This window comes from Balaenoptera physalus (genome assembly GCF_965194825.1).
Source record: "Balaenoptera physalus genome assembly, chromosome: 2".
In the NCBI taxonomy this organism is placed as follows: Eukaryota; Metazoa; Chordata; class Mammalia; order Artiodactyla; family Balaenopteridae; genus Balaenoptera; species Balaenoptera physalus.
This window is the reverse complement of record NC_138883.1, coordinates 73039742-73065198: the sequence shown is the minus strand read 5'-3', so window position 1 is coordinate 73065198 and position 25457 is coordinate 73039742. Positions and strand designations below refer to the sequence as shown.

The 25457-nt window shown below is 39.7% G+C and overlaps 1 protein-coding gene across 7 annotated transcripts in view; it reads right to left on the bottom strand.

The window, feature by feature from the left end:
* STXBP6 (syntaxin binding protein 6) overlaps positions 1–25457 on the bottom strand; it is a 270134-nt gene that overhangs the window by 189844 nt on the left and 54833 nt on the right. For 6 of the 7 annotated variants that reach the window (XM_082450049.1, XM_082450044.1, XM_082450047.1 and 3 more), the window contains exon 2: positions 9081–9269. The exons of the other annotated variant lie outside the window; for it this stretch is intronic. In XM_082450049.1, coding sequence (XP_082306175.1) covers positions 9081–9234 — 154 coding nt within the window. In that variant the 5' untranslated portion in view covers positions 9235–9269. The remainder of the gene's footprint in view (positions 1–9080; positions 9270–25457) is intronic. 7 annotated transcript variants of the gene reach the window in all.

Sequence of the window (25457 nt, the reverse complement as noted above, 5' to 3'; positions counted from 1 at the left end):
GGAGACCAGAGAGAAATGGGAGCAAGTCTCAAGCACACTAACGAACTGGTCATCTAGTCTCACGCAACCTCACTGTCCTCGTGGTCATTTATAATTTCTTCTGGAAAATTCTGTGTGTGGTTTAGCATGACTGTAACTGGCAGGGAAATATCACTCGTATTCATTCTCTCTCTCTCTCTCTCTAAAGGAAAAGTCACAGGAAAGAGCTGGGCGAACAAGAACCTGATCTGGGCTGAAAAGCTGGGTCCACAGGCGTTTGTACCAGCCTCTCCCACTTCTGCTGTTTGCTTAACAGTGCACTTGATTGACCCCAAAGGATGTTTGGGTTTATTTTGTTTCAATTTTTCTTTTGATCAGGGAAGATTAGGTGTAGGAAAATAACATCTCCCATTTCAGAGACAGGAACGCCACTAAGCCAGTTCTAACTCCCCACAAAAGGGGATAAAGAGGCCTAACACAGGACCTCAGCATCCAACATACCCAACAACGTGCAAATACTCATGAGATCAGAGTGAACGTCTTCAAACTCTCAGAAATAGAAGAGCAGTGGGCCTCACCCTGGTATTCCAGTTTGCATGGGGAGGTATAATTTGGAACAGAGAATTAAGAGAAGCTAGGTTTAGAAACTGGGAGTCAGAATGACCTTGAGATCCCTGGCAGGGGTGGGGCACAGAGGGGAGGGGAAAGTGAACTTGAGAGGGAAAGGGAAAAAGTGTGGAAGGGGAGGTAGGAAAATCCCAAGACAAATCTGGGTTTTCATGTGATTTTTGTCTCACATGACATGGGTCACAGAAGCCTATCAGACAAACATTCACATGTTTTCTAAAATCTGCAGATGAATTACATTTGGATGGCAATAACAGGTGGATGTCCCATTTAGTGACAAGGTAATAATACTGCTCATAAAGCTGAGTACTTTCTAGGAATCAGGACTTACACACACACACACACACACACACACACACACACACACACACACACACACAGAGTTCAGTTAATCCTCAAAATGCCCTTGGGATATGGATATTATTTCCATTTTATAGATGAGAAAACTGAGTATCAAAGACTTGAAAGACCTAGTACAAGCCAGTATTTTACCCCAAGTCAGTCTTACGCCTACGCCTGTGTTCTGCACAGCTGGGCTGGGAGAAGGCCTGGAGCAATGGAGACCTGTGGTGGCCCCAAGTGCCTCTGACTACAACTTACTGACAAATGAATCCCTGATGATGTTTAACGCGCAGTCTAAAAGGGGTAAAAACCACGACCACCAAAGAACGTATCTGCATGAATTAAAACCCTGCCTACTGCTAGGCTGCTGTTTAGGACATTGGCCAGGTTCCCAGCACCTCGCCAGCAACATCCCAGAAGGAGAGCTGCCTTAGTTTGCAATCTCCCGAACCTCCACTTGCTCTACCTTTGCAGTTAGTCAAAACTAATCAAAACGAAAATAAGTGAATCAGCTGTGAAATCCCTGTTCTTCACAGTGGGCTGTGTGGTGGGAGAGAGCACAGATGGAGTTTCCTTTTTAAAGGAAATGTTTTGGCACTAGCCTCTGTTAAGAGTTTTCCCTTGTTTCCATCTGGTTTTAGTATTGGAACGCGTACATGAGAGAATGGAAAAAGAAAATTCTGTTGGCGGGCTAAACCACTAGAAAAGCTAAAGCAGTCAACAGCACATCCTCTAAATCCTTGGAGATTAAAACGCTTTGCACAAGGCATGTTGTCGCATTGTTTTTAAGGAAGGGGAGAGTTCAGTTTCTTGGGTCCAGGCTTGTCCTGAAAAAAAATTTTAAAGAGTGCACACTTGGGAGGGAGAGGGACCCAGATTTGAGTCTCAGCCTTATCACCATCTAGCTGTCTGCCCCTGGGCAGTGTGCCCGCCCACTTTAAACCTTGGCTATTTCATGGAAAGTAGACAACAAAAGCCACATCACAAAGCTGTTGCGAGGATTAAATGATATCACGTCTGTTAAGTGCTTTGTTCTCCGTTTTTGGAGTCCCCTATTCACAAGGCTTGAGCAAAGACAAATATTATTACTACCAGTTTTCTCAGGAAGAGATCTAGAACCATCAAGGAAACTCTAAAAAAATTTTAAGGCATCTACTTTTTTTTTTACTGCATAACGGAAGAAAAGTTCATACATGGCGGTATCCTTGTCAGGAGCCTCTGAGAATTTCCCTGGGGAATTGATTTTCTCTAAGACTCAAATACATCCGTTGACACTATCATTCTCCTGTAGGGCTTCCTTAACAGCTTAGATATTGGTGTAGAGGACTGTCACCTCCCAGCCCAAACCAACCAAGGCCTAAACTGGTAGGAAAGTAGAGTAATCGTGAAACATGATTATCTCTAAAGATGTGCAAGGGAGTGTGAGAAAAGCTGCTTGGTTTGGGAAGTCCTCTCTCGTATAACTCTTATGCCTAAGAGACAGACAGACAGACAGAGGAGCACAGTGTCTAAGGGAATACAGGCCTAGAATCAAACCACCTGGGTTTAAATCTGTTTTGTAACTCACAAACCGATGACCTTGGACCAGCCAATTGAATTCCGTATGCTCAGTTTCCTCATCTACAAAATGAGGATGGTACTGTTATCTACCTCATTGTCATAAGGATTAAATGAGTTAATATATGTAAAGGGCATAAAATCATGCCCAATATAAGAACTCAATAAATACTATTACTATTATTAGTATTATTACTACTCCTAATTCATAGGGGGACTGGTGCTTCTCTAACCTTATTGAGCACTGAAGCATGTGATGGGTTCATGGCAGGTGCTACACTGAAGGTCATTTACAAATGACACCTGGTGGCAACATCTGTTGAGCCAGAAAACATTGCAGAAGAAAACCCTCTCTACTTTTAACTTCATGTAACCAAGGATATCATTGCAAATGTTTTAATCCAATGTGTCTATGCACATCACAAAAGGGCCGAATTCTCAATGTAAAATATAATAGAAGATATTATATTTTTCTAAAATAAAAAAGGATGTACAAAGAATCATATAATCATGACACTGGAAATAACTTTGTTTTTGATTGCACTGTCTTCTAGAGCTACTTAAAGTTTTAGGGCTGGATTTACACACCAAATCTCCATAATAAAGAGATAAAAAGCTTACCCTGATGTATATTCCGAAAGGAGGAGCGTCTATTACTCAATAACCTCAGAAATGAGATAGAAGACACAGTACAGGTCAAAACTGTTCAACGTCTTTATGAATTTTGAAGAGTTAGGGAGAAACCTGTTCCTTAAAATATGGCTCACTCTACACCACAAGCCCTCCTGACCTATGTCAGAAAAAATGAGGTGCTGTGGCACTACAAGCATGGCCAATGGGGTCACAAGGACTGGGTGGATTTCTGTTACTTCAAAAGTGGTGACCCTGGGACATCACGACCTCTCTGATGAACACTGGTGCCTTCATCTGGGAAAAGAAGAATATACCACCCAATTGGGATAGGGATAGGGATGTTGTGAGGATTAACTGGAATTAAAACAAATAATAAAACATACACAGGATGATTTTTATTTTCTTCTACATAATATCTGAAAGATTGGTATTTTCAATATTTACTACTTCTATAACAAAGTATAATAACAAATATATATCATTGTTATAGTTGTTTTGTATTTCTTCTTTCACTACTAATACCTTTGTCCATCTCTGAGTTCAGTGTGGATTTCTTCATTTTTCCTGGATAAAAACTCTTGAAAAGTCAGCTCACCACTCCTGAATAAACCATTTCTATCAAGGTCAAATTTCATCTGTCTTGTATTTTTTCCTTCTCTCTCTTCTAATATTTATAGACCTTGTGATGAGATCCTGTCTGACTTTAGAAAGTAGATAAAAAGAATTTCTTTCTTATGCCAGATCTCTGACGATTAACTTTGGTTACCCTAATCCAATAGCAACCTATACAAAATGTCCTCAAACCCTCATAATTGGTTTGAATGTCCATTTGGATTATTAACAACCTGAATTTCTCCCTATATGATACATATGAAACAAGAATGAAATCTGCTATAAAATTTCCAAGGGGGTTCAGAATCCTAGAACCTCAGGGCCTAAAAGAAGCTTTGAACTTGTCAACTGAATTGAAAGCCCAGAAAAATTCAGAGCTTTGACCATGGCTAGTCAAAAAGAAAAAGACTAAGATGTATTCTTTTGATAGAATTGAGTACCATAACTATATCATTATGTCAAGTATACCAATAAGACAACGCAGAGCATAACTCTCCAAGGCAGTGAAACTTCTCAACCTTAGCTTCAGTAGCTCATGCATGACACTTTCAAGATACAGGTAAGTTTCCCCACTACCCCTAGTCCTGCATTAGTAGGGCCTAGGTGGAACCAGGCCATCCATAGAATTCTAGACGTGATTCTAAGGAACACCCAGGACTGGCAACTACGGAGACAAAGAACAGTATTGCCAAGTCCTAGCCTCCTAATCCCCATCATTACCTCCCATGGGGATCCATTTACATAAATGATTTCATCAAAGATCATTCAGAACTTTTTTTTTAATAATAAAATTTTGCTCTCTACAAATCTAAAATCATTCTGAAAAGATTAAGATTCTCTGTTTTAAGAACAGAGAATGTTTTAATCATAAAAATTAAAGTTTATGTAAGAGAATGTATTAATTACAAAAATTGAAGTTTCTTCATGCTCCTTCTATGGGGAGCAGCCAAGGAAAGATTTTTATCCATTTATGTATATGAAGGGCAGCATTATACAGTATGCATACTGAATTAAAACAGGATCAGGAAAATAGATTTTAAACATGAAATTATGGAATGTTCAGTAGGTAACTGGCCTCTAATAGTAAATTGATATTAACTTCTTAGCATGCTTCTAGTGTAGTATTTTTTTTTTTGATAGGTAAGAAGTGCATTTATTTAGAGAGAGAAACTCTCCACAGACAGTGTCTAGTGTAGTATTATAGACCCAAATTTCATGGAGGGGGCAACTGATTATAGAAATAGTTGTAGGCAGAGCTTGCTTTACAGTTTGAATGAGTTAACAGCTCTAAGTTATAAATAAAGTCCATACTATCATCAGGTATTTAGTAAGCTATCCATTTACATAGCATCTTCCATTTAAGCATCTATTGTGTCTATACTCGGCAATGTGCCAGGTGCTATAAGGAACTATTGACACACAGATCAGATAGATGGAAGCACAGGTTTACATGATACACAGCTGCTTCTGTCTGAGGACTCAAAAGGCCATCTAGGATAACTTCTCATACCTTTAAGGGAGAGGGCTGGTTTCTGACCATCTTACAGAGAAGACTGAGATAAGAAGGTTAATTAATTCTTATGATCATCCCACAAGTGACTCTGTAAGACATTTTTTAGAATTAATTTTACCAAGATATATTTACATATAATAAAATGCACCCATTTTAAGTGTGTAGTTTGATGAGTTGGTGGTTACTTGTGATACACCCAGGTAACCACCACCACAATCAACATATAGAACCCTTACACCATTGCAAGAAATCCCCTCATGCTCCTTTGCAATCAATCACCAACTCCACCCCCTGGCAACCACCAATGGGCTTTCTGTCACTATAGCTTAAGTTCTGTCCATTCTAGAATTTCATATAAATAGAATCATACATCATGTTGTCTTTTCCGTTTTTTTTTTCCCCCCACATAACACAAGGCTTTTGAGATTCATCCATGTTGCTGCATGTATTGGTAGTTCATTTAATTTCCAGGTAGCATTCCACTGCATAGTTATAAAAATAATTTTATTCACTCACATATAGATGGACATCTGAGTTCTGATTTTTGGTTATTATAAATAAAACTGTTATGAACCCCTATGTACATGTCTTTATGTAGACATATGTTTTTATTTCTCTTGGGTAAATGCCTAGGAAAAGACTTGTTGAGTCATATAAATGCAAGTTTGACTTTATAAACAACTGTCAAATTGTTTACCAAAGCAATTCTATCATTTTTACATTCCCACCAGCAAAGTATGAGAGCTCAAATTGCTCCACATGCTTGTCAACACTTGGTATTGTCAGCCTTTTTAATTGTAGCCATTGCTGAAAAGAGAAAGTGGAAAACAATGCTTTAAGAATGTTAATTACAGAGGCCTCTAAGTATGTAAGTATCTGCATACCATTCAAGAAGCCAGCCAGGAAGTCCAATGAGAAACAATCAAATTCTATCCCAAAGCTCCATGGATGAATTGGAGAGGTTATTTCTCTCCTTACACAATTATAGCTAAATAACTCAAGAAAGATCTTATTTCCCCTGCTGCAGCACCATTCTGGATTCCCCTAGAGGATATACAACCCGCTCTGAAAATAACAAGTCTCATGATCACAGGCCTCTCCCTCTCAGATTATAAACTCTGCCAAATACTGGTGGAAAAAAATTCACACAAAGAATCATTAGTAAAAGACATTGGGTATATAAAACACCCATGCTTACATGCATATGTTGGCAAACTTTTAAAGCTTTGATACTCTCCTCTTTAAAAAAAGAGTATCACTCTTTATGCTGTTTGAAAAGTGGTTAAAAATTATTTGTGGACATTGCCCTAATTTGGACAAATTTTGCCTATTCAAAATGGAGAGCTGGTTTTCATCAGCCAAGCCACAAGAGTTGAAGGGCTCAAGACTTCCAGAAAGCATAGGAGGTTCACACTGATAGCAGGAAGGAACAGCTGTCACTCCAGGGCTCTGCTTTCCCTTCACAGCCTCCTATGTGAGTTGAGCTACAAAGACTAAACAGGACTAAACAGGAGACAAGGAGGAACTCAGAATCCAGTTCATCTTTCAAAGAAGCCGCCCTTCCTCTGCCTGGCATGCTCCCTGTACCCACACCATTTCTTTGCAGCACCAGTGAGGCCCTACTTTTCTTGCAAGCTCTGGGTTCTCCCAACCAGGTCAAATCCTCCTCACACGTGCTTTCACGTCACTATATTTTTCCTCTTTAACCTTTTCACAGTTAATAATTATGCTTATTTTAGTGAATAAAATATTAATGTCTACTGCTCCTTCCCCAACAAACAAGGTAAGCTTCATGAGTTTTTCTCCTAACTGAACCCCCAGCACCAAGAGTGCTCAGCACATAAAAAGTACTTAATAAATATGTGTGTAATTAATTAATTACTTGTTAATTAAAACAACACCTTATCAAAGATGTACTGATAGGCCTCTACGCTTTTCATGAGTTCGAAAATAAAGGTGGCTGCTTCTTTCTCAATTACGAGAAAAATCAAACTGCAAAAACACTGTGGGTGTCAAACTTGCCTGGCCATCTCCTGCCCCAGTTTCCATTAAATCAGCTGCTTAAATGTCAGATCTGCTTTGTCAACCTATCCTCTCAAAATTCAAATCCATGAAAAGGATGAGGACTTTCAGAACTCAAGACTGTCCTCCATTAGAATGCAACAGAAAAGTAATTCTCATAGCTGCAGGCTTGAAACCTGAAGGTCTTGGTAATATGTAAAGGAAATGCAGTTATCCAGTAAGTCCCCGGTCATTATCTCCTATGGCAGGGGAAAGGGTCATGCTCTTTCACCGGGAGAGGGAATTAGAGGCCCCATTATCACTCTTGCAGACTGCATGATCAGAAAGAGGCTGACGATAACACGTGCCTAAAAGGCAAACAAAACCGCCCTTTTTTTCATCCACCTTTTCTGCAACTACCCGTCTTCAAGAAATCTCAATGAAACATTGAGAGAATGGAGGTTAATTAGAATATTATGGGTCCCTGCTCACCCCATGTTCAGCTCAGCCCAAATACAAAACAAAATTTCTTTCAATGCATTCTATTCCTTATTGGTATAAGCGAAAACTCTAGAATTCAAATTTAAAGATGTGGAAATATTTTTAAGACCTGAACCTCATTAACAAAATACTAGGAAGGTATTAGGAAAGGCTACTTCTTTAGATATTAATTGAGCCCCTATTATATATATGGCAAGCACTGCTCAGCACACTAAAGGAATGCAAATGTCTTCCAACAGTCACCAAATCTTATTAACCTAATTGTTAACTTGGAATTAAAGAGAGACCAATATTTCAAGGTCAATTCTCATTCTAACCATTGAAAAGGCATTCTTACCAAAGGGCTATATTTCCATTTTATTTAAAACTAAGATACAGTCCTATTATTATCTCTACGTGTCCTTTCTGGAAAAAAAAGCTATTTCCACCTTGAAATAAATTCTGATAAACAAATGATCTGAGGCTTAATTTTTTTTTAAAGAAAGCTAAAAATGGGTCCAAAAATAAAGTTTTATTCCCAAGCCACAACTGAAGAAAATTGGAAAAAAGATGAATTAAGGTAAGCCTAATTCCTCCATTGCCCAGTTACAAGAAATATCAGAAATATTACAAATGCTCCAGGTGCTCAGATTAGCGTCACCCATAGTTCCATGGAAAACTTATCCAAATTTCATCTCAAAAAACTTGGTATGAATTCACAGTAAGTCCCACAGATATCCTACAATCACAAACGCAAAGAGAAAAAAAGTAATCCCACAAAATTCTAAGCTTAGTAGAACAGATGTCTCTTCCTGACAAAGAACAGCTGTCAGGCAAAGCTGTGATTTATGAGCTGAGTCTACTTTCTCACATTCCCTACAGTGTCAATATCTATCTTGAGACCAACTATTACTGATTATTGGCAACTGTTAAGAAAAAGAAAAGTCAATGAAACTCAGGCTGCTGGTAGTAACAATTATGCAAATACCAGGAAATGTTCTAAAACAAAAAATCTCAGAGGATAGCCCACTTTCTGTCAAGGCCCTAGTGAAGGAAAAGTATGGACAAACAGAAGTGTTTGCCAAACCCTTTACAGATGCTCTTAATGAAACTGAAAGGACATTGAAATTGCACTTCATTACCTTTCCATACTAGGCAACATCAAAAGCCAAGGTGCCATGAGTAAATAAGGATCAAAGAAGGTAAGAGAGAAACAGGAAAGGAATGGAAAGGCAGGTGTATCCAAACCTTGGTCTATAACCCTCCTGGATACCTTAGAATTAACTGCTTTAAAACAGAAGTTGTTTTAATAATATTCATATCTGATTTTCATTACCTGACAGGCAGATGTAAGTTAAATATTCGCCTTGACCTCCAGTTGCCAAGAAAGGAATCTTTTTCTTTGTCCTCCTCTTCACTTGCACAGCTCCCAGCATCCTTTCATCAAGAGGTGCAAAAATTTCCTTGCTGATGGCAGACTTGGCACTCATTGTTGACCAAGCAAGCAGGGCACGCAGTGAGTTTTCTAAAGAAAAAGAAAAGGCAAGCTGGAGTTGGCAGTATTATAAGGGCTCGCGTAAGAATGAGCAGCAGATATGATCCAGCAATCCCACTCCTGGGCAAATAGCCAGAAAAGATGAAAACTCTACTTCAAAAAGATACATGCACCCCAATGTTCATAGCAATACTATTTACAATAGTCAAGACATGGAAGCAATGTAAACGTCTATCCACAGATGAATGGATAAAGAAGATGTGGTGTACACGCATGATGGAAAACTACTCAGCCATAAAAAACAATGAAATAATGCCATTTGCAGCAATATGGATGGACCTAGAGATTATCATACTATGTGAAGTAAGTCAGAGAAGGACAAATATCACATGATACCACTTATATGTGGAATCTAAATAAACAATATACATGAACTTATTTATAAAACATAAACAGACTCATAGACATAGAAAACAAACTTATGGTTACCAAAGGGGAAGGGAGGGAGGGATAAATTGGAAATTTGGGATTAACAGAAACACACTACTATATATAAAATTAGATAAACAACAAGTACCTACTCTATAGCACAGGGAACTATATTCAATATCTTGTAATACCCTATAATGGAATACATATATATATGTGTGTGTGTGTGTGTGTGTGTGTGTGTGTGTGTGTGTGTAACTGGATCACTTTGCTGTACATCTAGAACACTGTAAATCAACTAAAATAAAAAAAAATGAGCAAGTTGATTCACACATGAAGTAATTTTCAATTTGTGGTTAAACCTCTCACTTGCTTGAAATGCACTACAGAATCATTAAAAGTAAGGCCTTTACATTTGTAATAACTGTGAAAAAACTCAAACAAAAAAGGAGTACAGATTTACTCGCTGAAAATGACAAACGCAATGTGAGATGAGCTAAAAATCTCACATTTTAGATGATCTAAAAATCTTTAAAGTCAAGAGGTTCTTTATGCAACTTCAAAATCTCCTTTAACTCTAATGTAAATCCATTTCCCTAATTCTATTCATAGCAGAAATAATTATATCATCTTCCACATAATAACTACATATGCAACAGAAGACCATTAATTTAATCACCCTTCAGCTGCTTTGGATCAGGCTAAGTAATTAATCCTTATTTATTAGCCTCTTTCAACGGGTCCTATTTTCCAGTGCTCCTCTGCCTCTCATTGCCATGCTCTGGACCCTCGCCAAATTCTCCACAGTTTCCTTCAGCCAAAGTGGACACAGAATTCTAAAAAAATGTCTGACTAATGCCAAGTATTTTGGAAATGTTACCCAGCAGTCCCCACATGGTATGCTCCTGTGGTTAACTGGCAGTGTGTGCCCAATAATTAAGAAAATAAAGCATCATGTTGCTGACTCCCAATGATTCCCCCCCTCCTCACCCCTCAAATTTACATATACGCAGTTCCCATGTTATATTTAGCTTTCCAAAGTTGTACTTCCCTAAAGGTCTTGATTCTGCTTATTTGTGTCTATTATATTCAAGGTCAATCTGAATTTTAACCCTGCATCATCCAAAAACTCAGCTGCAACTTGAGTAAATGAGTAAATGTTTTCTATTCCATCCTCCTAGTCAGAGACTATGTCTTAAGCAGTAACCAACATTTGCTCAAGCAATTAACAAATCAGAACTAAAGGTGCAGAGAAGGCCAATGGGTTGGTCATGCAGGCTGTACAGAGTATTCAGAGATCCTGCAGAGGGATCAATAGCACAGCTATATATGGTAACAGTAGCTCAAAGAGCTGATCAACCTGCTGTAAAATCGAGCCAGTTGGTAAACAAACACCTATTACCTGCCACCTCAATGCTCAGTATAGAGATATAAGAAATAACTAAGATATGCTCCCTGCTCGCCAGGAGTTGACTACTGACTACATCAAAGGTTTCCCTTAAATCCAGATGATTTACGATGGAAGACCATGAAACATCCTTCCCAGTGCAAGATTCACAAATGCTACCCACACAGCTGTCCACCTGTAACTGGTCCCACACCTGTAACCTCATGGTAGGAAAGAGATATATTAAAAAAGAACCTTCCCCTGGTTAAAGAAATTTCTTGTGGTTTCAGTTCTGTAGTAGGTTTTCTTAGAGGCAGCAAGAATAAAGAATAAATAGTGTTGGTGTTTATTATCTATCTATACCTCTATCTATACATTATAGATCTATGCCCAGATCTATGTGCTCAGATCATGCCATTTTATCATTGCCACCAGGTTCTTCATACTAGCTGAGTACAAAATGATGACGGAGTTTCTCAATGTGCTGACCTCTAACCGACACCCTGTGATTTCCTAGAAGTTACCAAACAGAATTTCCCCCACTGCCATTTACCCCATGACTTTGCTATGCAGGGTGTTATAATTTACAGGGACATTTTTTTAAAAAGAGAGAAACTAGTTCTTTTCTAGCTCCAGGGGCTCTCACCTCTCAGCATTTGGGGACACGTGAAAAAGAAAGCCAGTGGTAGCACGGTGGCTTCAAACGTCCTATAAAAGCAATGTAGAAAGAAAGTCATCTTCCCAAACTCATCAGGCATTCTCTAACCAGCGCCTTCCCAACTGTGGCAAGGCTTTTGCTTTTCCAACTCAGATTCACATTTTTCAAAACTTGTGGTTAAAAGAAATAGAAAGCTATCATTGTATTATGCAAAATCTGTCAGAGAAAAAAAAAGAACAGGAACAACATGCATGTGCTATTAAATTTTCAGAAAATCTTGCTCTTCTTTTGAAAAACTGGTAAGAAATGGAAATGGCCTTTTGTTGTTTTTTTTGTATGGATATTCAGCAGCCAAGAACAAAAGAGAGAAAAAAAGAGGAAAAATAAAACCAGTAACTTCACTGACCACAAGTTTGGAATCAGACAAACTTGGGTTCAAATCTTATTTCCCAAACTGAAGACCTATATGTGGGTAAATCTCTTAAAATTCAGACCCTCAGTTTACTCACTGCATCATGGAGAGAGCTTCACCTAGTTCACAGAAGCATTGAAAGAATTAGATGAAACAATGCATGCAAATCACTTATTCTGGTGCCTGAATCATAATGAATGCTTAAAATGGAAAATTTTTATTAACTCTCCTACTAAGATATGAAAAATAAAAGACCCTCTGAACGTGCAGAGACTGAGTAAATGTAGCCATCCATGCCAGAAGGTATTTGTAAAAGAGAAACTCGATTTTATTTACCAAAGCTTTGCTTTTCTCACTCACGGGTATGAAACCCTCTAAATATGGATAAACAGTCTAACATATGGAGGGCTCTGTATAAAGTGTTATCAGGATGAGCTATTTATAGGTTTCACCCTCAGGAAACTCACTTGCAAGAGACTATCAGGCTCATTTTTATGGGAAACTGTCTGAAGTTTTTGTCCAGGCCAAGGATAGTAACAAGCCTGGGAGCACGTGTATATATGTTTTTGATGCCACCTGGAAATGGGAATGGACAGTGGATTAGAAGAGAAAGAATCAGAACGTAAAAGGGGGAGTAATGTAGCTTCATGGAAATAATCTACGAGTGTCTCCCAAACGTGACTGCACATCTGAACTCGGCAAGGAGAGATTTTCAAAAATGCAGACCCCTGGGCCCCTCCTTTACCCCCACCAAATAAGAATCTTGGGATCTGTAGTTTAAACAACTCTCTAACTGCAGCCATCCTGACACCTAAGTGAAAAGCTGAGAGCCTAAGGAGGAACCGTGGGGATGGAAAGGAGTGTATTCTCAGGACAGAATACAGGAAGAGAATGTACAGGACTTTTTCTCTCCATTCAACCAAGCAGATTTCTCAAGTCTTAGATCTTCCTACTGGTAAATAAATGTCCAGCCCACAGCTGGACCGCTTTGTAAGGAAAACAAGATGAATACACAGCGGTGGTACACCACTGACCAGAGTTACTCCAACCTACATCACCCTGAAGGGGAGCAGGACATGCCCCAAATATTCTGCTTTAGTATATTGATTGTTTTGAGCCAAAGGCATCTGAAAAACAGCAAATGTGGGGACAGGCTTTCTCTGAATTCCCTTTATCTGTCTAAAGACAGATCCTCCAAAAGGAACTCGGTTGTTATAAATCCCCTCTCCAGGAGTTTCATCTACCAGAGAAGACTGATTCTTGTCACAGGACAGTAGACTAGAAGTCGACACCACACTCAGACACACTCTGTCACAAACTGTCACACCTCCCATCTAGTCTTGTAAGGGCCCATCCACCTTTTCTAAAAATCTTTTTCTCTCCCCTAAGAGGTCTACACCCCGTCCTCCTTCCCTAATAAGATGGTATTTAATCCTGAATTTTAAGCCACCTTGGGAATTATTCATTTTTCCCAGGGTATCTCCCATGTATACACAAGGTATACATGTTAATAAACTTCTGATTGGTTTTCTCTTGTTAATCTGTCTTTTATTACAGGAGTCTCAGCTAAGAACTCAGAAGAGTAAAGGGAAAATTATTTTTCCTCCCCTACAACCCATGGAAGTTTTCTCTCTTCCTGGTCCACGGCTTCTAAAGGCTATAATTACAAAGCTTTCCCATCCAAGAAACCAACCTACAATATGATTTGCAAGTCAAAGCAGCTGGCTGCCTTAAGTGGTAGTTTTGGAAACTAATCACAGTTAGCTTTCCTCTCCCTCAAGCTTTTTCATCTATCTTCTTCTCCCTTTAAGCCATCTAACCCACAACCACTTTTGTCAGCACATGGTTATGGTAGTGAGATGGTCCTCCACCTACTATCCTCCTCTCCAGGAGGAGTTGTAAACTCCAAGGACCTCACGGAGGAGGCAGATGAAGTACGTAAGTTAAGGGGTAGAGAGGTAAGATGTCTTTGCATTCCAACACTAACATTTTCCATTTCCAGTACTTGAACTGACACGTGTCCTCTGTGGTCAAGAGACAAGGAGGAGTGGTAGGAACTCATTAAAACTGCAGATGACCTGTGGTGGTGCACTCATCATCCTGCAGGTGGGTCTAAGGCGGTGGGGCTGACAGGGCTTAAATATTTCTCACCTGAGAGGTAAGCGCCCCCTCTGGTGAAACAGAGGCGCCATTTATTTAGCTTAATATTATTAGATAACAGATTCTCTAACCTCATTCACTTGCCATGCTTCACATGCAATCTTCTGATCATGGTATGGCACTGGCTATGCCAACACAAGTAATCTGGACTCTATGACGATTATATTCCCATTGCCAACAAGTAACCAGAATGCCTGGTTTTAGACCTCACCCTCTTAAACTAGTTACTATGACTCAACCCTGAGGTAGATGCACTCAAAACCAGCCGATATCAAGTTTCAGAATTCTCCAAGTTAACAGCAAACAGGATATCATCCCAGAACACTTTTGGGGAGAATCAGCTGGTCTCTACTAGTGCATGGGAACTCTAGTGAGGTGACCTCAAATAACTTAGAAATAAGAGAAATAAGGTTATTCTCTAAGATAGGACTTCTCTACATTGCCACTTTGTTTTCGAAATTCTACAAACGCAACTTGACTCCCGCCTTTAATTGGATGACACTAATCATGCACCCAGATCCCATTGCCTTCCTGGTTTTAAATCCATGTGTCTAGCTGGCAACTGAGCATTTCCACTAAGAGTTAATTTAGACTCAGTCTTGTCTCTCAAACCCTCCAAGTCCCCATAACAACTAACCAATTACCAAGTTCTGTAGATCCAATTTAATATTTCTGGGCTCCACCAGATCCTCTTCATCCTCACATCCTCTACCTTAATTCGGATCCCCATCGTCCCTGGTTTGAATGATTTGGATGCCTCCTAAAAGGGTTCTCATGCCACTCCCATCTTGCTACCATTGTCCCTCTACACTGTCCAAGGTAATATTCTAAAGGATAAATATGATTCAAGTATAACTGTATTCAACTGCTTCTACTCCATGCCTCATGTCCTGAAAGAGAAACACAATTACCTTGACAAGGAACTGGGGAATGTTATAAATATTGAGGTCAAAGTAGAGAAATGTTAAATTGCTTCCCTTAAACTCCACAGTATTTAAGTACTAAATGTTACAAGTCAGATGTTATTACACAGTCATTAAACTTAGAGATAATCTAAAAATGTTAATTGTACTCCAAAATCCAAAAACTTCACTTAGCAGCCAGAAAATATGCAACTTGTTAGGCAATAAAAATCAATTTTATTTTTTCTTGTTTCATAAATTAAGACCAATGAGATAATTTGAGGTCAATTTAGCTACTTTATAAAAACTTACTCAAGTAAGGGTTACTGATTATTATAAATATGCAATTCTACTTCTACTTAGACAACTTTACTCTTGGATAAGATAGTTCTCAAGATGAAAACTTTAGTCTATCCATAGCATGTAAGCATGAGGATAAATTAATAAATTAGACGAAAGTTTCAACCTACCAGCCAATTTTTCCATGTACTTCAACTATTACTCTCAACTAAAAGTTCTTATAAATAGAATCTAAAAGGGGAGTCAGATATGCCACTAGACTAGACAGATAACTTTAATCTGGTGATACCATTCAAAGTTGAAAATTGCAATCACTATGAGTTCATCATTCTTTCTGGTAGAAACAACAAGGGCTAAGGAAGGGGCTTGCCAATGGTATAAAACCAGAAGGGGACGGCAGACCAAGAACTCATACTTAAGATTTCAGAAGATTTACAAAGATTGAGACTAAATCAATAAGTCATACAGCAAATCTGCTAAAAATATCCTAGAAAGAGCCAGAAACTTACAAACAGGAAAAATACAAATTTTAAGTATATGTATAAAAGCTAAAAATATTCTCTATTCTGCTAGAAAAATATTTGGAGATAGACCAAAAAATATATTAAAGGGGGAATTCCAAACAAAGACTGTGTACATCAACATCAACTGGGGTGCCCAGGTCTTGCTCACACAGATTCAGGGGACCTGGGGGGGCAAGGTCTGGGATTTGTTTTCTTGATGATATTTTTGATTTATTCCACTGTACAACCAGGTCCAGATCCACTGTCTCTGGGTTTTCGTTTTTTCTCTGTATTTAATGAATTATTTATAAAATAAAGACTCCGTAAACCTTTTTTGAGAGTACATGGCAGATGCTCTGTAAAGCTCTAGTAATGAGTCACTGAGGTTTGTACAGCACTTCATGATTTACAAAACACCTCCACGCAATCCCAAGTATACAATCAAGACAGCTGCTAAATGCATCTTCCAAAACTTGCTCTTTTTGTAAATTAGAATCTTTAGGTATGTGCATTTATGAATGGTAAACTATGCCATATTTAACCCACCCCTATTGGTCTCAGGATTATGAAGAAGTTATAATTCCTCTCTTATAGAGATTAGTATTTGAACTGAAACCTTTAGAACCAGCAACTCCACTACTAGAGAAAAAGGAAATGCTGTGTGTATTATACATGATGCATGCTTACTTCAGATCCATTTTTAAGAGCAAAACATTATAAACAACCTAAATACCCATCAATATTCAATCTACATTGTTAAAATGCAGTATAGCCCTTCAACCCAATGGACTATCACATAACCTTTCAAAATCATGGCACAGATATATAGAGACTAACTTGAAAAAAATGACATAATACAGAGTGAAAACAAGGAATTTACAAAACAGAAAATGAGCTCATGAATGTAAACTTATATGTGTGTACTGATATGCATAAAGAGATTTCTAGAAAAACGTCTGCCAAAATGTTAATATGATTATGTCTGGATTTTGAAACAAAGAAAAATAGGTCCAAGATTCTGAAGGGCAGTATTCTTATTCCACTATAACTTGACTAGAGTGTTCCTTAAAAAATTTGTTTTTGAGGTACTCTCTTTTTCCCCAAACTGGAAGATATACCAAAATTTATTTTACTGAGATCCAATTATCAGTCTGCCCTACTCTCTTTTCAACTCCAGTCCAGGCATGGTGTTGGGAATCCCAAAGGTGAAAGCGGATAAATTTCCACCTTCAAAGAATTGTGAGAAAGGAGAGCAGATGTCGTGAATGAGGCCTGGAAGTGATTTTTGGTGAGAAGAAAACGTCACCTTTCCTCTGAGCAAATGCAGCTCCATGCCGGAACCCACGACCTGGTGAGCAGAATGCCAGCCAGATGTCCACTTGCACCTGCTCCCTTGGACACAATCGTTGGAGCAGTGCAAAAGCAGCACAACCACACACAGCAACCCTGGTCATGACGCTTAGCTCCTTAAGGAAGGAAAAGAAGCTCTTTTTTACCATCAGGCTACCAAATACCGTAAGACCTGGCTGGCTTTCTCTTCCGTGTATATACTAACCCTCCTCTTGTATGAGACATTATGTTCACAGGATCCTCCAAGCCGGTGACTCATGTCTGCTTCAATTATAAATCTAGACTATTGTCATCTCCTCTTTCCTTGTTTATATGTTCAGTAAGCACATTCTTCTTGTAGGCTTAATATCCAAAGAACAAACCCTTCTCTGCACCCAGACTACAAGACCTGTGTTTACACAAGTTTATTTACGTGGTGGGTGGACTTTTTAGCCGCCTTGTCGATCACTTCCTAACTTTAACAGATGATATGACAAAGCCAAAAAATAACATTACCAAGAACAAAAAAAGGCTGCTGGGAATACGCCATTTGGAGGATTTGTTGAGGGATTTGTTCTGTAATAGAACCTCCACATTCACAAGTTTAAATTTCCAGGATCAGCTAGGTTGGTTCTAGGGTACCCATATACCGACTCGACAGTGATGGGGAGAAATAAAGTACCAAAGGGAAGGGCAGGCTGGGGTGCACTCACTGGATTATGAGAGAATTATTGATCCAAAGTGTGAGGCAGGCCTTAAAAATGAGTTTAAGCATATCAAAGAAAGAACAAAGGGTTATACGGGAAAATGAACCAAAAGGAGCTCCAATTGTTGGCATCTCCCAATTTTCGAGTACTCATGTCATTGTGGTGCCCAACAGCTAGTTGGCAAACTAACAAAACAATATGTTGGCCTGAGAGCATTGTTTATTAACAACACTCATAATAGACAAATCTATTCCAACCAAATATGGACCAAGCCACATGAAGATTGACAACATGAAAATAAACATTTTAATTGTGTGCCACGCTCTGTACTGATTGCTGAATTAGTGTGCTGCTTCTACTTACACTGAAGATACAACAACGGGGGAAACACTGAACCCACACATGAAAGGAAGTGGAAGACAGTGTGGTTCAGGTGTTTTCTTTTTGATGTATACAGAAGTTTACAACAGAAGTTTTGGATTAAAAAATAAAGACCAAACATATCAACCATTAAAAACAAACAAATCAATGAACAAATCCTCCAGCAAGCATAAAATGAGCCTTTTATATCAGATATTTGTTAACTCAAATCTTAGGTAAATTATAAATTCTCTTGATTCAGCTATTTCTGTTTTAGAACAGACCTGGAATATAACACTAAAAAGGTAATAAACCTTTAAAAAGACCCTCCAATTTTAAGTGTATGAAACCTACAAGAACCAAAAAAGTAGTTGAAACAAGTTTATATATTTTCTAAAAATCTAAAAATCGGAGCAAAACTTCTCAAAATAGTCTCTAAATCATCAATTCTGAGAGTATTTCCTACTTGAATCCCTTATTTGGAGAATATCATCACTTTATAATTTCTTGAGAGAGTTTCAATTAGTTTTCTGTAATTGACATTTTATCAGTGATATACTCTGACATGAAGTCCTTCACAGCAATGAGGGGCAGAGAAGAAATGTGACACATCCAGAAGCCCTGTTATACATATTTACACTGTCAACTTAAAAGACTAAGGACTCTGTCCTTCAATGGCTCAATTTCACAAATGAGATTTTCAATAAGGTCATTAAACTCTTCCCATACGGATCAAGCCAAGGATTGTCATTTCAACTTTAATCAGTCTCCCCAACAATCAAGTTCATGATTTTGTGCCTGTACAGTGTAATCTGAATGGTGATGAAAAAGATTCCCTCCCTAGCCTCCAAAAGCTTTTCCCGTCAGCACCTCAAATTCCGACAGGAGATGCGTACACTTAAACATGTGACTTTGGTATCTGAAAGTCCTCATTAATACATTTTTATATGGGAGAGAGGAGGGTGAGATTCCATTTTATAGATGAGGAAACTAAAGCTCAGAGTAGTTAAGTAAGTTGCTCTAGATCATGCAGCTTTTCAAGGGCAGAGCTAGGATTTGAACCTAGGAAGCGTGATACTAGTAGTCTTTGCTCTTCCTATCTCCTACTGAAGAAATGAAAAAGGTAGGAAGAGATGAGATAGAAATACATTCCAGGGCTTCCCTGGTGGTGCAGTGGATAGGAGTCTGCCTGCTAATGCAGGCGACACAGGTTCGATCCCTGGTCTGGGAAGATCCCACATGCCGTGGAGCAACTAGGCCCGCGAGCCACAGCTACTGAGCCTGTGCTCTAGAGCCCGCAAGCCACTGTTACTGAGCCCGTGTGCCACAACTGCTAAGGCCCCCATGCCTGGAGCCTGTGCTCCACAACAAGAGAGGCCACCGCAGTGAGAAGCCCGCACACCACAATGAAGAGTGGCCCTCGCTCGCCGCAACGAGAGAAAGCCCACGTGCAGCAATGAAGACCCAACACAGCCAAAAATAAATAAATAAAATTAAAAAAAAAAAAAAAGAAATACATTCCAGGTAAATCAAGACAAATTCATCTGCTTCACAGTTTTGCCTCTGATCAGCCTTGCTTTCGGGTGGACACGATACTGTCATCATCCCTGCCCAGCTACTACAAAGATAACGAGTCAGGCTGGAGTTTGAAGTCGTTCTATCTGGATATCTGCTCATCTTGGGTGTGCAGGTCATGCTGTGAAACTGGCAAAGAGGATCACGTAATCTAGTTAGAATAGAGCTTGTTTTGATTCCACAGATGAAAATTGGGGAGTTCAGAATACATTAGCTGAGAGTCTGTGATAAAGCTCTATCTCCACAAACAGGACAATGCCCACCAAAGCCTCATCACAGCTGTTTGTCACCCTCCTTTGGAGACCAGCCGTTTATAACAGGAGTCAACTCCTGGGAGGATCTTGGATGGCTGCCACCAGGCAGTTTTATGAACCTTGCAGGCTATTTTCCAAACCGGAAAAGGCTTAAAAATGAAAGGCACATATTTCAAAGGTTTCTGCTGGTTCTCAGGGAAAACTCCTCTTTCCACTTCCTTTGCTGTATTACCCCCCTCTGGTATTTCAAAAGCACAACTGGGACCCTCCTTGTTACCTCCTACCCCATACTCTTTCTGTGTCTTCTATCTTCCACTGCCAATGCTTCAAGCAACCTTAGCTGCTTCCCTAACAGCAATGCCCCAGGCTTCACATATTTGAAACGCTTGGCAAGAGGAATTCTATCCACTTGACTTTACTGAGTAGGATCTGAGCAAGACCTTCCAAATGAGCCAACCAACAACCATTGCTTGACAAATTTTGGGGCCCTACCCACCAGCAGCTTATACTTCAGTTGAAAGATGTGTGCAAGTTAGTATGTTAGCATTCTTAAGCTTACATATTTAATAGCTGGAGGTGATTTAGTGATTGTCTAGCTCATCCAATTCTCTTCCTTAAATCATAAGAAAACTGAAGTCCAGAGGGTAATTCCCAAATCATACAACTAAAGAGTAGCAAGGCCAAGATGAGGGCTAGCCACTATTCTCCACCTTACTGCGATGTTCTCCACATAACTGCAAAGTTATGACAGCAATCCCAAGTTTGTGGAAGGTGAGAATAGGTGGTATGTCAGAAGGGAGAGGGAAAGAGAGAAAACATCATTTATTACAGTGGCGACTCTTCTCAGATTCATCCTTTTTCTCATCAATTGGCATGAAATTAAGTGTTGGACTAGAATATCCCTAGCCCATAGATTTCTAAACCTCAACTTTTGGCTATCACCTTCTATTCCCTTGAATTTTCACAGTTTATGTTTTCTCATTTGGCTTTCGAGGCCAAAAGCAATGATGGCCTGCCCAAATAGAACAGGTTGAGACAGTCCAAGAAGCACAGAATTGTTTTGGCCAAGTCCCAAGCCACAGGGCTCTGTGCTGACCCCAACTAACAGGAGCCTCTCCTACCGTCTCAGTGCTCTGAGCCACTGGAAGGAGAACATGCCCTGGGCAAAGGCACGAGTCTAGTACCAGTCTGGGAATTAATGCTCTGGATTGGGGGGGGGGTCTCCTGAAAGCACAATGCTAACCACACAAGAGCCTGGATCAGCTCTTATAAAGGTTTCTCAGCACTTATTCCAGGCCCTGGAAACAACAGGGGAGGAAAATAGGAATCTGTCAAGTCCAGTTCTTGTCTTTGGAACTGCACCCTTCAGCCTCAGTACAAAAACACCACCAGGTGCCTGCAATCTGTAATCAGTGCTCTATTAAAATGCTCTCAGAAATGCCGAAATTATCCTGATTTCCACACGCAGCTGCACAAGGTCCTGTTGGGTAACTGAAGAGTCTCTACAGGTTCACTTGAGACTCCCCAGAAGCAACAAACTAGAATGCCTTGGTTAGGATCCACCATCCAGTCAACAGTGAAATCTCCATGTGAGAGGAATGGATTGGTGGGTAGGCAGGCATCCTCGTTCTATGCATTGGGAATGCCTCAGAATAGCCTACAAATCCAGGTCAGACTCAAGGTCCATATGCAAATGCAGATTCTGCCCCATTCGATCAGTTCTTCTGTCATTCAATGTCAACCCCTTTCTTAGTCAGCATGTTCCAGAAAATAACTAACTTCTGACCTAACCAGCTGTGCAGTGTTTGATAGGGAAGAAAAATCTATCAATTGAACACTACTCTAATACTAACTCAGGTTAACACTAGCACAAGTTTATAGTATCACACATTAACAAATTACACAGACGTTCAAGCACACGTAATCCAGCTCCAGAATCCAGGACAAGAGCATAGTGGTCACTACCCCCCACTCAGTCTTCTAGATGTTGGGTGGTGAAAAGAAGGCTAGGTTTGTCATCAGATGATCAGGTCTGAGCTCTGTCTTTGCCTTTACTTGATGAATAATTTTGAGTAAAATTCTAGATCTCTGAGAGCTGTACCTTCAATTTTAAGATGGGGTAGTGCCACCCACTTCACAAGACTGTTGTGAAGAATGAAGGAGGAGGAAAACAGCTCCCTGGGTCAGCCTGCTTTTACCTGGGGTGCCCTGGTCCTTGAAAGGCAGACGGGCATGTAAGTATGTCAACTTATACCTGCAAAAGCATATACACATCACTGTATTTTACAAAGCTTACTTCCAGTGTCATCCTATTTCATCTGCCCAATTTATGAGGGAGGTATCATCATCTCTCCCAGACAGGTAAAGAGAATAAGGCTCAGAGAAGGGAGAAACCTTGATGGCTCTGCTAGACTCAGCCAGAAAAGAGATGGGTTCTCTTCCTGCAGTCCTGTCCTGTTTCCATTGCACCTCTCTGCCTCACCATATGGAACTGCCAGCTTACACAGGAAAACAATGACAGAGCCAACTGAAGTCTGCCCCAATGTGGATGCAGTGTTGCTACACAAGGGAGATGTAGGGTTGTGTAGACATTTTTTAAAAAAGGGCAAGAAAAGAAAAGGCACACACAAGGAGCAGAGCTGGGATAAGACACAGCCTCACTTATTCAATATGCAACACTGTCCTAGACACTGAGGACACTAAGGTCAAGGCAGTCCTTTCCCTCACAGAGCTTACATCCTAGTGGAGAAAAACAACAATCAACAAGCAAGCAATTCTATGCAGCAGGTGAGAAGAAATCAATTAAGACTGGGCCAGTGGGTTCAGCAATTAAGCAAGGGGATGACGTATAACAGTCACTATTATTCACCACTCACGGTCAGACAGGGAAATACATCATGTGGAGCTAAAGCTCTCCAAGACTTCTAAGAGGACATCCATCCGGCTTTGATGACTATTTCTGCTCCAAACACATTATTCCTTATTATCAGAGGTAACAAAGAAATTCCACCATGGGACAGGACCTATCCTTCTTCACACATTTACTGAGTAATTTCCGTGACGTGGGCTTCAAGGGATGGAGATTACAGACCAGTTAGATCTATCCAATGGAAAGAGTCTAGTCGAGGAGAAGCACAAGGAAACAGGCCACCCTGGACCAAATGAGGAGTCTGAAGCTGCTGCTTCACAGCAGCAGAAGAGGCAGGTACTTTAATCCTTCAGAGGCTGGTAATCAGGAGCTACTTACTCTGCTAAGCCTGTCCTTGAGATGTAATTAAAGAATTTAATTAGGTCGACCTGCACGGATTATGCAGGGAGATCCACTTTGATGGAAAGCCATGGAAGCTGTTAACTCTGAGTGACCTGACACATGCCTGGGCTTCCACCTGGGATCCGCGTCCGGGGTGTGCCCTGGATGCTTCAAGACAGACGGACACAGCCAGACCTAAGGTGAGTGCAGAGGACTCCCTGGAGGGACACACTCACTTCTGCACAGACCCTACACACTTGCAGAACAGCAAAGGGAAACTCTGGGTACATGTATGGGAGGAAACATGGTCAGAGAAGCCGTTCCAGAAAAAAGGTATCAGAGACAAATATAAACTCCTCAGATGTCCATTTGGTACTAAGTCTTATGGGGGTTGGTGGGAGGAAGGAAGGTGAAAGGTGAACGTTTAAAATGTTCATCCCCACCTGTTCACTGAAGTGGGGGTGGACAGACCTGAGGTCATCAATGGGTAGTTTTGCAAGAATAAATGTTCTTGGCCCATGTACGTTTTAAAAATACATATTTTAAACTGAAACCATTTCCTCTAAGATCAGGAACAAGACAAGGTTGTCCACTCTCACCACTATTATTCAACATAGCTTTGGAAGTTTTAGCCACAGCAATTAGAGACAAAAAAGAAATAAAAGGAATCCAAATCGGAAAAGAAGAAGTAAAGCTGTCACTGTTTGCAGATGACATGATACTATACATAGAGAATCCTAAAGATGCTACCAGAAAACTACTAGAGCTAATCAATGAATTTGGTAAACTAGCAGGATACAAAATTAATGCACAGAAATCTCTTGCATTCCTATACACTAATGATGAAAAATCTGAAACAGAAATTAAGGAAACACTTCCAATTACCAGTGCAACAAAAAGAATAAAATACCTAGGAATAAACCTACCTAAGGAGACAAAAGACCTGTATGCAGAAAACTATAAGACACTGATGAAAGAAAATAAAGATGATACAAACAGATGGAGAGATATACCATATCCTTGGATTGGAAGAATCAACATTGTGAAAATGACTCTACTACCCAAAGCAATCTACAGATTCAGTGCAATCCCTATCAAACTACCAATGGCATTTTTCACAGAACTGGAACAAAAAATTTCACAATTTGTATGGAAACACAAAAGACCCCAAATAGCCAAAACAATTTTGAGAAAGAAAAACGGAGCTGGAGGAATCAGGCTCCCAGACTTCAGACTATCCTACAAAGCTACAGTCATCAAGACAATATGGTACTGACACAAAAACAGAAATATAGATCAATGGAACAGGATAGAAAGCCCAGAGATAAACCCACACACATATGGTCACCTTATTTTTGATAAAGGAGGCAAGAATATACAATGGAGAAAAGACAGCCTCTTCAATAAGTGGTGCCGGGAAAACTGGACAGCTACATGTAAAAGAATGAAATTAGAACACTCCCTAACACCCAAGGCAAAAATAAACTCAAAATGGGTTAAAGACCTAAATGTAAGTCCAGACACTATAAAACTCTTAGAGGAAAACATAGGCAGAACACTCTATGACATATATCACAGCAAGATCCTTTTTGACCCACCTCCTAGAGAAATGGAAATAAAAACAAAAATAAACAAATGGGACCTAATGAAACTTAAAAGCTTTTGCACAGCAAAGGAAACCATAAACAAGACCAAAAGACAACCCTCAGAATGGGAGAAAATATTTGCAAATGAAGCAACTGACAAAGGATTAATCTCCAAAATTTACAAGCAGCTCATGCAGCTCAATATCAAAAAAACAAACAACCCAGTCCAAAAATGGGTAGAAGACCTAAACAGACATTTCTCCAAAGAAGATATACAGATTGCCAACAAACACATGAAAGGATGCTCAACATCACTAATCATTAGAGAAATGCACATCAAAACTACAATGAGCTATCACCTCACACCAGTCAGAATGGCCATCATCAAAAAATCTACAAACAATAA